This window comes from Sarcophilus harrisii, chromosome 4, assembly GCF_902635505.1.
Source record: "Sarcophilus harrisii chromosome 4, mSarHar1.11, whole genome shotgun sequence".
In the NCBI taxonomy this organism is placed as follows: Eukaryota; Metazoa; Chordata; class Mammalia; order Dasyuromorphia; family Dasyuridae; genus Sarcophilus; species Sarcophilus harrisii.
Genome location: NC_045429.1, coordinates 253,892,337 through 253,906,313, shown reverse-complemented (window position 1 = coordinate 253,906,313; position 13,977 = coordinate 253,892,337). Strand labels below are relative to the sequence as shown.

At 33.3% G+C, this 13,977-nt stretch overlaps 1 protein-coding gene across 1 annotated transcript in view; it reads right to left on the bottom strand.

Annotated features, from left to right (window-relative positions):
- Nucleotides 1–1,301: 1,301 nt before the first annotated feature.
- HMGCLL1 (3-hydroxymethyl-3-methylglutaryl-CoA lyase like 1) overlaps nucleotides 1,302–13,977 on the bottom strand; it is a 213,952-nt gene continuing 201,276 nt past the window's right edge. Inside the window, exons 8-9 of the mRNA XM_023503044.2 lie at nucleotides 8,352–8,477; nucleotides 1,302–3,253 (exon numbers count right to left, since the gene is read on the bottom strand). Of these exons, the coding sequence (XP_023358812.1) occupies nucleotides 3,152–3,253; nucleotides 8,352–8,477 (228 nt within the window). The 3' untranslated portion in view covers nucleotides 1,302–3,151. The remainder of the gene's footprint in view (nucleotides 3,254–8,351; nucleotides 8,478–13,977) is intronic.

Below are 13,977 nucleotides of genomic sequence, written 5' to 3'. Positions count from 1 at the left end.
CAGTCATCAAAACCATTTGGTACTGGCTAAGAAATAGAGCGGTGGATCAGTGGAATAAATTAAATATTCACGACAATAATCAAGGCCTATAGCAGCCTAGTGTTTTCTAAACCCCCCAAACTCCAGCTTCTGAAATAAGAACTTACTCTTTGACAGAGATTGCTGGGAAAACTGGAAAATAATATATCAGAAACACAGTATAGATATCTCACACTCCATATCAAAATAATGTCAAAATGGATATATGATTTGGGCATAAGGGTAAACTCTCTGAGTAGAGGCTAGAGTGACATTTGTCCAAGATGTAGATGTAATACATAGCAATAAGACCAAAGAACCCTTAGCAGTTTATTCCAGTTACTCAATTTTGTGATTAAGAAGGTAAAGAGCTTTGTTTTTTAAGCTAGAGATTTTATGGGTATCAATTAAAATATTTTACAGATTTTTTTTTTCTAATGGTACTGTGGATAGAAGTCTTACATATAGTCTGGAAATTTTTATTTCATATACTTACAAGCTGTATGATCTTGGATAAGTCACTTCAACTCTTATACTTCAACAGTATTATTTTCCTTAGTTATGTAAATAATAACAATAGCATCTGTCTCCCAGGGTTATTGTAAGGATAAAACAAAATATCTTTGTAAACTCTGTTGTTTGTCCTTCATTTTCAAAGAGGACCATGATATCAGAGAGATGATGTCATGACAAAGTGAACTGGATTTAAGTGAAGGAGCATTAGCAAGTTCACCTGCTTCTCTTTTCTCTCCAGAATCACCTGGGTCTAGTGGCCAGATATAGATCAAGACAACTGGATGAAAAGAGAGATACAGGCCTTTTTAAGGAAGACCTAGGTCTTCATCAGGTCTGTTTGACTGAGGCTGCACCCATTCAGTGTAAACTCTAAACTTGCTGTATAAATGCTAAATAAGTTAGTAATACATTAAATGTTTTGTGTATCAGAGTAGTGCTCTGTGTTTCAGACCAACAGACAATGCAGGGAACTCAGCAGACTCTACTGGTGATAGAGAAGACCAGAATTTCAAAGAGAGGCAATAAATTATAGAGGGAAAAGACATAGATAGCCTGAATTTAAGTCCTAGGCCCCTCAACATCTCTGAATATCTCTTTTCTCCTCTACATATTGAAATATTTGGACTTGATGTATTTTACCGTTAAATTTATTTCTGAAAGCATTGAATAAGCACTTTATGTTAACCACCATGCTAGAAGCCAGGGATGTCAAGATGGAACCCAGTTTCTTAGAGTCCAAAATCTCAGGAAATGTTTTCCTTCTCTGGAATTGGAACTGGGGGAAAAAAATGTGAAAATAGAATGTGCTAAAAGTAAAGCCAGAAACATTCTCTTCTGTGGTATGAAGTAAATGGGATAAAAATCCCACCTCCAATTTCTTTATTGTTGAGTAAGAGCCTAGTACATTCTTTCCTGTTAATCCAGAGGCTCATGTGACATTAGTATTTCCTGATGAATACCGAAGCTTTATTTTGATTTAAGAGTTAAATAACTGTGAAGGAAATGCATAGTTATATATTCAGGGGCTAGGGAAATGGGAAAGAAAACATCCTTAACATCACTGAATAATATTTCAGTGAAGACTGGGCTTACCATTTTGAGTGATAAAACAGTTTTGGGTAGAAGTGTCTACCTCCTTTAGTACTGTTCTATTACCAGGTGAATTTACTTTTTTTTCTGATAACCATTTTGCTTTTCCAACTTTCAGCATGCTTCACTTATGAGATTTATTATTTGTATTATTGTTATTAAATTTATCTTAATTACAATCAGTACTTCCCTTTCTTGCCTTGAGGCTGTATATATATGTAAATATATATATATATAAATAAACATACATATATTTATATTTAAGAGAATTGATGAATATTAAGATAAAATCCACAATGTTCATTTTCATATTTGAACCAATATTCAATTTATTTAAAAGTTAATATTATCAGGTATTATTGGAGAAGTCTAAATAAATAAGATAACTGTTATTTCAGAGTAAAGTTTTACATTTTCTACACATGATTTGCATAAATAGCTGGAAGGTTATTCTTAACACAGTATTTTTTATTGTCTATCATTGATGCATTGGCCTGGGCCATTTCAGTAAGGATTTTCTACGAGATAATTTGTCATCTTGAGTTTACAATAACCAAGAATTTCATCAAGTTCAACAATGAGCACAATATTTAAAAAAAATAGATAATCTCAGTGTATGTGGTTTAACTTAACTATAGGATGACAAATAATAAGATTGTCTATGCATTGAGAACTATCTTTAATAACATTGCAACTATAATTAGAGTTACAATGGCAATATGGAATTGGAAAAAAAGATGTGAAAATAGGATGTGCTAAAAGTAAAGCCAGAATCATTTTCTTTTGTGGTATGAAATAAATGGGATGAAAATCCCACCTCCAATTTCTTTATTGTTGAGTAAGAGCCCATTGGTTTGTACTGTAACTGATGAAAAGAGAAGCATGGTGAACTGAATGCATGTAACAAATATGGGAGGTCCTAATATGTTCCCAGGATATGGCATGTTGCCATCGACCACAGCCTCTTGGAACAAGATAAAGTCATTCAAATAGTTAACAGATGTTAACTATAGTTGAAATACAAAAGTCTTATTGCTAAAATTACTTAGGGTCATATTGAAATTTGGCTCCTCGTTCATAATTTAACTGACTTGGCAAATAGAAAGTTGAGATCAGGAGCAAAATACATAATATCAGGGCCACACACTATGTGGAATCTCATAAACTACTGAAAATATGTACTCTGTGTTGAACCAACTTGATTAAGTATTAACCAAGTATTCAATATTGGGGAAATCTGCAGTCAATTTTAAGTGAATTTAAAAAGTTATTTTTGTCACAGCAATATATGACATTCTCCAAGTAATAATATATTTATACACTGAATTGTTTTATTATTTATCCACAAATCTTTCTATTTACCTGGTATCCATGCTATGCTTTGAGTCAACAATCTTCTACTTAAAAGCCCACTTCCACTTCTGTCCATCATTTCACATTTCCAAATAAATTGACAGTTATGTTTTTCAGATGATATCTTTGTAGGAGAGATAGAGCTTCCAAATTTCATAACCCAACTTCATTCATGTCAAACACTGAAGGAGGCCTGTGCTACTTTTGAATTTGTTGTCTTATTTATAGCTCTACAAATAAAGTTCCCAGCTTCCATCACTTTGTAAAGATTCACTCCCTGGTCAGTGAAAAAATGGGAAAGAAGAAAAGAGAGAAATGAAATAGTGAAAGTGAAAGTAGTATTACTAATTAATATTTAAATAGAATTTGAATGTTTGCAAAATGCTTTACAAATATCATCTAATCATCACAATAACTTTGGCAAGTTATTGTTACTATTATTCTTATTTTACAGATGAAGAAATTGACGCACGCAAAAGGTAAATGACTTGCCTACAGTCATTTTACTCACTTGCTAGTGTCTTGCTAGTAAGAAGTCAGAATTGAATTAAAATCTTCCTTACTTAATTAAGGTCCAGTAGTCTATCCATTGTATCAACTAGATATCTCTACTATTTCTATCTGATTCTCTAATTATCCAGTGCTAAATTCATCACTTTAAACCTAAATATTTCACATTTAATTCTCTTTTATGGAGCACAATATTATATATACATATTTGTATTTATTGATTTATTGTATATATATATATCTATCTTGTATATATATATATATCTTGTATAACTATTTCCAACACGAATTGTTACTTCAGGTTGAATCTTTTACTTCAGGAAAGCCAGTTGTGTCACAGAAATATCCTTAGGTGCCTTCTTCACTGAGTCCAGGAAACACTCTAGTTTGAATTCTCTCATAAAGTTAAAAGGAAATTTTGTATGATTGGCTACATGTGTCAACTGAAAGTTTTAAATTATCTTCCAACAAGTGCTCACAGGAGACTTTTAAATATGTATATATTTGTATATATACATATATGTATTAGATATACATATATGTATATATAATAACAACTTACTTTTATATAACATTTTAGGGTAATATAGCAAAGTGAACATGGAACTAGATTCAGTTTCAAGAGCATTTAGGTTTGAATCTTGCTTCAAACACTTAGAAGGAGTGCCACCCTATCAAAGATCCTCTCTGACATCATTTTCCTAATGGGCAAAATAGGGAATAGCTCTTAAGGGGCTATTGTAATGATCAAATAACACAATACTCTGTAGGCTGTGAAGTGTTATATGATTGTCAGCTATTATCAAAGATTTTCAAAACTATTTTATCTGCGTTATCTCATTTGATAATTACAATAATCATATTAAGTAGGTACTGTCATTATCCATTTTTTTAAAAAATAAAAACATTGGCTCAGAGGAGCATAATGACTTGTCAAAGGTCATCCACTTCGTGAGAGATTAAATTGGAATTCTATCCTGTATCTTCCTGGTTTTAAGTCCATCCCCCTCATGAACAAAGCCTTTAAATAATCATGAGGACTTTAAATCTCATTTTTTTTAAAATTAAAACATTCCTTGGTAACGTTCTAAAGTTATAGATTATAGAAGGAATGGCAATCTGCAACTAGTTTCCATACCAGAAATTCCCCAACTTGATGAAATCAACAAACATTTTAAATTACATTTATTAATAACATATCACTAATGAATTTTAAGACTGAAATTTTTATGATATCACTGGTTTCATTAGTTACTATTTAATTCTCATGTAGTGTATATCTTATAATATCTCAATTAAAAATAGGGCAAGGAAACACTGCTTTAAGAAGCAGAGAGAATACAGCATTTATTAGTACCTACTATGATCCAAGTACTTCTGTTAAGTGCTTTACCCTCAAAGGTCGATCCTATTATTTATCTCCATTTTACAGATGAGGTAACAGAAGTTAATTGTGGGAAACATAGGATAAGTGACTTGTTTATGGTTACCCAGATAGTGTCTTGAGTTTGATTCAAAAATTTACTAATCTAGATGACTTTAGGCAAGTCCACTATAAAACAAAGATGGCCCTTCCTAAGCTTGCTGTGAGGATCAAATGAGATGATATTTAGAAAGCACTTAGCAAACTTCATAAGTGCTTCTTATGAAGCACCTTTTTCCTTTGGCTTAAAAGTGAATTTATCTGATCCTTCTTTACAGTTAGGGAATGTGCTCATGCTTTACATGCTAACACTACTTTTGTAAATATAATTTTGCACATTTCCCTGGTATTCCCAAACAGTGGCAGCATTTTCAAAAATTTGCAAGTTTATATGTTGGGGGGAGAAGGGAGAAAGAAAGAGAGAGAGGTAGAGAGGATATAGGAAGTTAAGTGGTACAGTGAATTGAGTGCCAAGTGGGGAGTCAGGAAGATCTGTGTTCAAATCTTACTTCAGACACTTGCTATTTATGACCCTGTGAAAGTAACTTAATCTTGTTTGCCTCAGTTTCTTCATCTGTAAAAAGAGAGAAGGAAATGGCAAACGACTTCAGTATCTTTGCTAAGAAAACCCAAAATGGGGTCAAGAAGAGTCAGACATGACTATAAACAATTAAATGACAGTAACAATTGTGAGCACATTAACCTAATATATGTGTGTCCATACATATGTATATATATTTTTTTTCTATGTGTATACAAATATATGTATGTGTATAATATATATATGTAAGTATATATTTACATATTTACTTAACCATATTTCCTTTTAGCTAGTTTTCTCTGTGCAAATTTTTTGCAGGTCATTGATTTTGAATTCCCTCCTATTTTTTTTATTAAAAAAAATCTATGAAAACATTTTTTTTTTAAATACAGTAAGTAAATGGCTTATATTACTATTATATCTTGTATAACTATTTCCAACACCAATTGTTACTTCAGGTTGAATCTTTTACTTCAGGAAACCCAGTTGTGTCACAGAAATATCCTTAGGTGCCTTCTTCACTGAGTCCAGGAAACACTCTAGTTTGAATTCTCTCATAAAGTTAAAAGGAAATTTTGTATAATTGGCTACATGTGTCAACTGAAAGTTTTTAATTATCTTCCAACAAGTGCTCACAGGAGACTTTTAAAGCTTCATCAACCATCAAATCCTCTCATCACCTCCTCAGAATTTCATTTTTACAACCATTTAAGTTGGATTGTTGAAATGTATGCAAAAAAAGGAGTTTCCTTTTAGCAGCTTTCTGCCCTTTTATAGGATTTAAATTGTCACGTAGAAGAGATTTTAAGCTGTTACTATTTTACTTTTCAGTAAAATAGTCTAATTATTTTAAACACACACACACATACACCTAGCTTTCCTTTAGGTCTTTCATCTTCTAAATATGAAAATTATTATTTCCCTACCTCACAAAACAACAGAGTTTATGCTTAAAGCTAAAGAAGGTCATGACAGCTTGTGCTAGATGAAGACTTGGGGCTTCTGAGATACAAATGATTCAGTCACATCAGAGAATTCAGAGTTGAATGGGATTTCAATGATCATATTCCTTTTTATTTTACAGATAAAGAAATAGGCTTACAGAGATTAAATGATTTGACTAAATTCACAATGCAAAGTCAGGTATTGCTGAGTGCAAATTCAGTACTTTTGTCACTGCACTGTGCCTGACTTCTTCTCTTGCTCTATGATCATAAATGTTTGTCTATTTGTTTTCTCCTGAAATCAATTTAATCTTTCTTGCAGGAAGCTGAATTGTTCTCTTTCTAGAATGCCATACCTAGTGAATATAGTTAGCTACAACCAAGTCATTTTGAGATATGATATGGTCCTATGAAATGACCACTGTTTTTGGAATTCAAAGATTTCATCTGAAAGTTAGCCTCTGTCACCTCCTACCTGTGTGACTGTGAGTAAATCATTTGCATTATCTAGGTTTTAGTTTTGTCATCTTTAAAATGAGGAAGTTGAGAAATCCCTTCCAGCTCTAAATCTGTGATGCTATTACTTGGGATGCAGAACCATAAAGCAGAAAGATGGTTGGGCTTGGAGATAGAACATCTGGGTTAGTACTCCAGACCTGCCACTTACTCCCTATGTGAACAAGGGTTTTCTATTTGGCCTCTCCAGGCTTCAGATTCTTAATGAGACAGGAAAGAAAGAGAAGGGAATAATCATTTCTATAGCACCTACTAGGTATTAGCACTATACTAAGAATTTTACAATTATTATTTCTTTTGATCCTGCAAAGTAGGTGCTATTATTATTTCCTTTTTCAGTTGAGAAAACTGAGGCAAACCAAGATTTAAAAAGTTGGCTAGGGTTATATAGCTAGTAAATTTCTGAGGCTACATTTGAACTCAGATCTTTCTGACTCCATGCCCATATTTCTATCTACTAATGAAAGTGTTAAATCTGATGGTCCCTAATGTTTCTTTCATATTTATGTCTAAATTTCTGATCCTTAACAAATAACAAACATGCATTATATATTACAGATTTAAATAATTTTGCACCAGTATCTTCTAAACCTTTCCCAATTATGAAAAGAAGTTAAATCATTAAATCACTCTCAACCTTAATTTTCTTATTTATAAATAAAAAATAATAATATCTGTATTACCAATGTCTTGAAGTTCTGAGTATCAAGTCAGCCCAAGTGAAATATTGCAATTAATGTGGAAACTTTGTAAATTTTATCCTCTAACACAAAGTAATCTCTATGGGGACTAGAACTGTCTTTTGCCTCTTTTTGTATTCCCAGAGCTTAGTACAATTTCTGGTACATAATAAGCACTTAATAAACACTTATTCATTGATTTCATTTCTGTCTTTATATCTCTACCGCCTAGCAAGGCACTTGAAAAATGCATGGTGAAGTTGTTTTTTGATGTATGGGATTGGAGGATGAGCTGGGGAAGAGGGTCATTTAGACCTATGATGTCACTGGTTCAGGAATTTCCCATTAGGAAACTGTGATCAGCCACTTTCCTACAATTTCAGAATTTTACAGAGTTGTCTATGGAACTGAGAGTTTTAAATGACTTGTCTAGGGTCACTTGGCCAGTGTACATCAGAGGTAAGAGTCAAATTTCTCCTATTTTCCATTCTCTGGTGCTGAATCTCTATCTACTAAGTTATGCTACTTCTTAAAACTAAAGTATAAAGTGCTATAACAAATGTAAAGCATTATTGTTCTCAATGATTAAAGCAATGTTATTATTTTAAAGCTATCTTTGATACTGGATTTTCATCTCTGAATTTACTGCAGAAATGGAATAGAACCTTGACCTTGGAATGAGTTTTCAATTTTTACAAATCTTCTGATCTGGAGCTTCATGGAATATATGAATATTATTTGAATGTATTATAATGACTTACCGTGTTGAGTCCCAGACCATTCAGCATATATATCAAATCCTCTGTTGCTACATTCCCAGAAGCACCTTTTGCATAAGGACAACCACCTAATCCAGACACAGCTGAGTCCACAATATTGATTCCCATCTGAAAAGCAAACAAACAAAAGCAATGGATTTTCTTTCTCAATTAGCTACATATGGTAAAAATTTTTTGTTGGACTTTTGTAGATAAGCAGAAGATCAGTTCTTCAACAAATATTTAGCATGAAAATCTAATGCCAAAGACTTCACTTTTACCCTGAATATTCTACTGAAGTTAAAGAAGTGACTCAGAAGGGTCTGCCTATAGCTACCAGAAACATGATAATTTGTTCCTGGAGGTTAGGGGTTAGGCGAGCTTGAAGCAAAAATACAAGTGATTCATTTTAATACCATAAATATGAAGTTTTCTAGACATGATCATAGGATAAAGGAGCTAACAGAAACCTCTTTCAACTGTTATGGCAAAAGCTTCAAGATACAATAGTAGTGCCTCCATTTTAGATGGAGACACCTTATGTCCTGCCCAATTTAATTTAGTCTATAAATTGTTTAATTATATGCAATATCATGTTCCTCCTGTCTCATGAAAAATTAAGCTTATTCAGGCCAAAAATTATGCTTCCTATCAACAGCATCCAGCAGAATGACTATTTTTTTTTTCTTTATCATTTCTTTATCATATCAGGTATTCCTGATGAGGAACTCCCTTTGTCCTAATGCAGATAATCCCCTCATCTGCAGTTTATAACATTAGTGCCTCCTGAGGGCACTAAGAAGCTATACAAGTTTCTGGAGACACATAGCCAGTATATGTCAAAAGGAGGGCTATGTTGGTTGGCAAAGTATAGATCTAGAAGATCTACCACACCCAAAGCATTTTTAGTTTGAATCTGGTAGTGTGCTATATTTAGCATCCCAAAAGTTTTTAGTGCAGCTTTAAGCTTTAATACCTTAAGAGTCATATAGAATGCTATGTGGAGTTTTTGCAACCTTTTACAATTCTCTTTCATAAAATAAGACTTATAACAAGTTAATGTTTGTCTGTTGTGCTAATCAATTGAATGATGAGCTTTTGTGGGGAATGGTAAAAGTAATAACCAGAATTGACATTATCATTTTTTAGATATAGAGCAATGAACATTAAATGTACCTGTGAATCCATTTTTTTAGGGCTAATTCAGTGTGCGGTTTGGGGGAGACTCAAGTATATAAGAATGTGAAACACCTGACACCAGTCTCTGTGAGCAAGAAAGGCTCTAAGTGGGGAGGAATAAGAACACAGAGGGGCAGGCTTCAAGAGGAATTTGGCTGTGGCTTGGCTGCCAAGGGAAGGCAGCTTCTTATTTTAATTCATTATTATCACCAACTAGGTGCTAAGCTCAGCTGTTTCTAGGATTCTGGAATGCTAGTGTTGTCAGCACCCTTTAAACTCTGGAACCCTAGAGCAAAACCCTGATCCACATAACAAATTCCAGCTTTGCAGAGGAATGATCCTATAAGTATTATGTACTTATCTCTTCCCAAGGAGACTTTGTAAGATTTTTATGTAGTTTCCAAAGTGAAAATGCTATAGGTAGATAAATCAGGCTTGTTATGCATTGATCAAAATACAGGGACACACTGCTTAATGTTTTGGGTTCAATTGTCCTCTGTAAAATCATCTAAATGATTTCCCATACTTTCATAAACTGAAAAGCTTTTGTACAAGGAAAGAAACAAGGTTAGATTATCAATCTATTTAGTTATCTGGTCTGTTCTACAATGAATGTTTTGAATATTACTTCTTGTTAAATCTGTTTATGTTTCCACCAAGGCCTCAGACCTAAAAGATTCTTCAAGAGTCCCAAAGTCCACTAATGGGCAAAAGTAACTGAAACAGGGATGCAGGAGAACATTATCTTCAGCACCATTAGTCCCACTATGGTCCTAACTATATTCCTTATCCTTTAGGTATCCAGTGCTATCATGACTTTCTTCATGTCATTTCTTTTTCCTTTTACACTTTGAAAAACAAACAAACCTCAACAAGATCATTAATAAATTACCAACAAGAGTTTAATGTCCCCAAAGACATTACATTTAGCAGGAATTAAAAACCTAAAACTAACAACATGGCAAATTCTAATAATAGAATATTGGGTATCATGGTGGGATAGAGTGGGGGAAAAAGAGGTAGAGAACTTCACAGTCGGCAAGGTTTTCTGAGCCCCTGAAATCACCTCTCAGAGGCATAGACATTGATTTAAGGAGAATAGCCTTGCATGATGGAGCTGACACACTCTCTCCTAAAGGAGCCAAAAGATGAAGCTTTTATCCCTTTCAGTTTCCCTTTTTCTTAGTGAAACACTGAGTCTTAGGTGTGGGTCAGCTTTCATCCTTAGCTCCATTCCCCCAGAGTATCACTAGATTCCTGGGCAACATTTCAAAAAACTTGGAAACATTGTACAGGAAGGATTTAAATGGACAAGAGTCAGTAGCCCCTAGAGTGATACATCTGGGTCAGCATGAGATTACTTCAGCAGAATCCAGCAGGTAAGACTATGAGCACTTCTTTATTTTCCCTCTTCCCTGCACCAGCGGTCACATGAGAGGTTAACCCTAGGAGTTATCCATTGCCCCTGGACAGATCTCTTCTTATTAAGAACTTTGTTGATTTAAGAAAAGAGCATAGTTTTAGTCTCAATTGGCTTTCTGTGAGCCAGCTTAGTTATAGACTGAAAGGGGCCAACTGCTTCTATCTCAAAACCAGAAATATATTTATCTTTTGCTTGTCACAGAAGTCAAAGTGAAGTGCTTTCCACTGTCTTCTGTGTTATAATCATAATCATAATTATATTTATATATAATATTATATGATTATGATTATAATCATAAAATGAGATGAACTGAAACTCAAAACATTCCATATCCCCTTTTTTATTTTAGTATTTGATTACTTTGCAAAAGTCTTGACTCTCTAAGGTCTAAGTGAAATCAGTGGCAGAATAACAGTTAATACCAGATTTTCATCTAGTACTGATACAACCTAGCTGAATAATTCCTCCTCCTTTCTCATCCAGTCCCAATCATTTCTCAAAAACTATAAATGAGGTGAAGATATCGTGTTATTCATTGGTAATAAAAATTCCTCTCTGGGAGCTCATTACACTATTACACTGATAAAATCTCAGATCTGTAAAAAAAAAAAAATTAAAATCTTATGTCATTGATTGGAAGATATTGGAATAACTTAATGGATCATTTCACTTATTTGATAAGGTATCAGAGCATATCTGATTGATAGTTAATACTTTCTTTTTTATGGGCTCTTGTACTGCCTTTATTCCAATGTGGACTGTTAGTATCATTGATAAGCAATTTGTTTTTCTTTTTAAGGCTGTTCAGGAATACCAGTTCAAAATTTACATGATCTCAATAGTCTCTCAGAGGAAAATACTAAGCTCTTTTGAAATTCTCTTTCATAAAATAATATTTTAACAAGTTAATATTCCTCTGTTCTGCTAAGCAATTAAATTCTATCTTCTAGCAACAGAAGCTCTGATGAAAACAGAATCATCTGCAGCCTTATGAAGAATGTCCTCTACATGTCAGTATGATGATTTAGGAGTATCTTTCCTACCCTCCACCCCATGATCAACATCATTCCCACCCCCACCCCCCTTTTTTTTTGCTGAGACAATTAAGTGACTTGCCCAAAGTCACAGAGCTAAGAAGTGTTAAGTTTCTGAGACCGAAATTGAACTCAGGTCCTCCTGACTTCAGAGCTGGTGCTCTATCCACTGCACCGCCTAGCTACCTTGTTCTCTCTTCTTGGAAGGATTACATTTCATTTCTGTTAAGTGTGAATCAGAAAAACAAAGAAATAAAACCCAAACAATTCAACAACAACAACTACACTTGATTTGGATCAAAGACTCATTTTTTTTTCTTCTGTAACAACTATTCATTTTGAAAGGAGAAATAACTGGCAATTTTATTTTTTTTTTGTATGTTTCCTACCATTCAAAAGATAGGACACAGATCTATAATTTCATTGGTATAGGAAACTCCTAGGTGAGGAAAATACCTTTACTAATGTAAGTTGCTACCTTTTTTTTCAACTTAGCCTTTTAAGGACTTACCTACCATTGAGAGATTAAATAATTGGCCTAGTCACATATCTCTATTAAACTGATAATTAAACAGAGTTTGAAAGCCACTTCCTTTTTCTCTTCATGAAATGAACCCTAAACAGAATCACAAATAGTTAAGTTAGATATTAGTGTTGTATAGAGCACCAGAAGGCAAAGATCACGAGTGCAAATGGTGATTTTGAGTGGGGACTGTTCAGGTCTTGAAACTACTAACTCCTGGTTTGACATTTAAACTAAATAGATTTTTACATAAATAACCATACGGTGGCACTGTTGCACCAAAATTTGCTTTGGTTTACATTGCCCTTTTAGAAATCATGACATTTAGCAATAAAAAAAAAAAAAAAAAAGAAAAGAAACTACTGTGTTCTAACTGAAGAAGATGGTTATCTACAGAAGTACAACATAAAATCAGTTACAGTGTTGTTCTTTAAGGAAAAAGACTTCTGAAAACTATGCAGAATATCAAAAAATCAGAAAGACACCTTGAGGGGATTCACTTGAACAGGAATTGATTCAGCTGTTAATTCAGCAGCATACCTGAAAATATGATATTCAACCTTTACTTTAAAATGTCCCCTTGCAGAAACATCACATTTTCTGGACACTCACCTCTACTTAGAAATACATGCTCCCTTGTTTCTTATTTGAAAAGTCAACCTGTCATCCCAAGTCTTGTTCTTTAGAACCCACTAGAAGAATTTTAACGTCTCTTTCACTCATCATTCTTCAAATGTGGAAGCAGGAGATGCCGATTCAAGTCTTGATTTTGCTACTTATTACTATGTGATTGTTGGCAAGATCCTTTATTTATATAATTCAATATCTTTATCTGTAATTTGAGGGAAATAGATGCAAATATCTCCAGCCCTAACTTTTATTAGCCTATTAAATACTTTGAAATAATTTGTAAATTATTGTCTACCACTCTTCCACCTGGTCCCCAAATCATCTTTTTCTCAGGCTAAATATCATTTGCTCTTTCAAATATTCCAGTCAATTAAATCCAATTTTTAAAATTGGTATAATTTAAAATTATTCAAAACATCACCCTCTTTTAGATAATTTTCAACTTGCCAATGTCCTTCTGAAAATGTCATACTCAGAAATAAATTCAATATTCCTGATGTGCTCTTTTCTAGATAGTACAAAAAATTTTGGATACTCTATTTCAATGAATACAGACAGATTATGTTAGATTTGGGGGGATACAATGACACATTGCTCTGCTGTACACTAAAAAATTAGTTTTTCATGTGTAATTTTTTAAAATAATGTCTCCCTGTAATGAATTTGTTGTTTTATTTTTTTTAAATCAAGTGTAGGACTTTAAATTCATTCCAATTAAATTTCATCATCCTAGTTCTGAACCATTAGCCTAGGTTGTCAATATCATTTTGTATCTCTCTTCTATCATCTATTATGTTAGCTGTTTTCTGTACTATATCATCTATAAATCTGATAGGAATA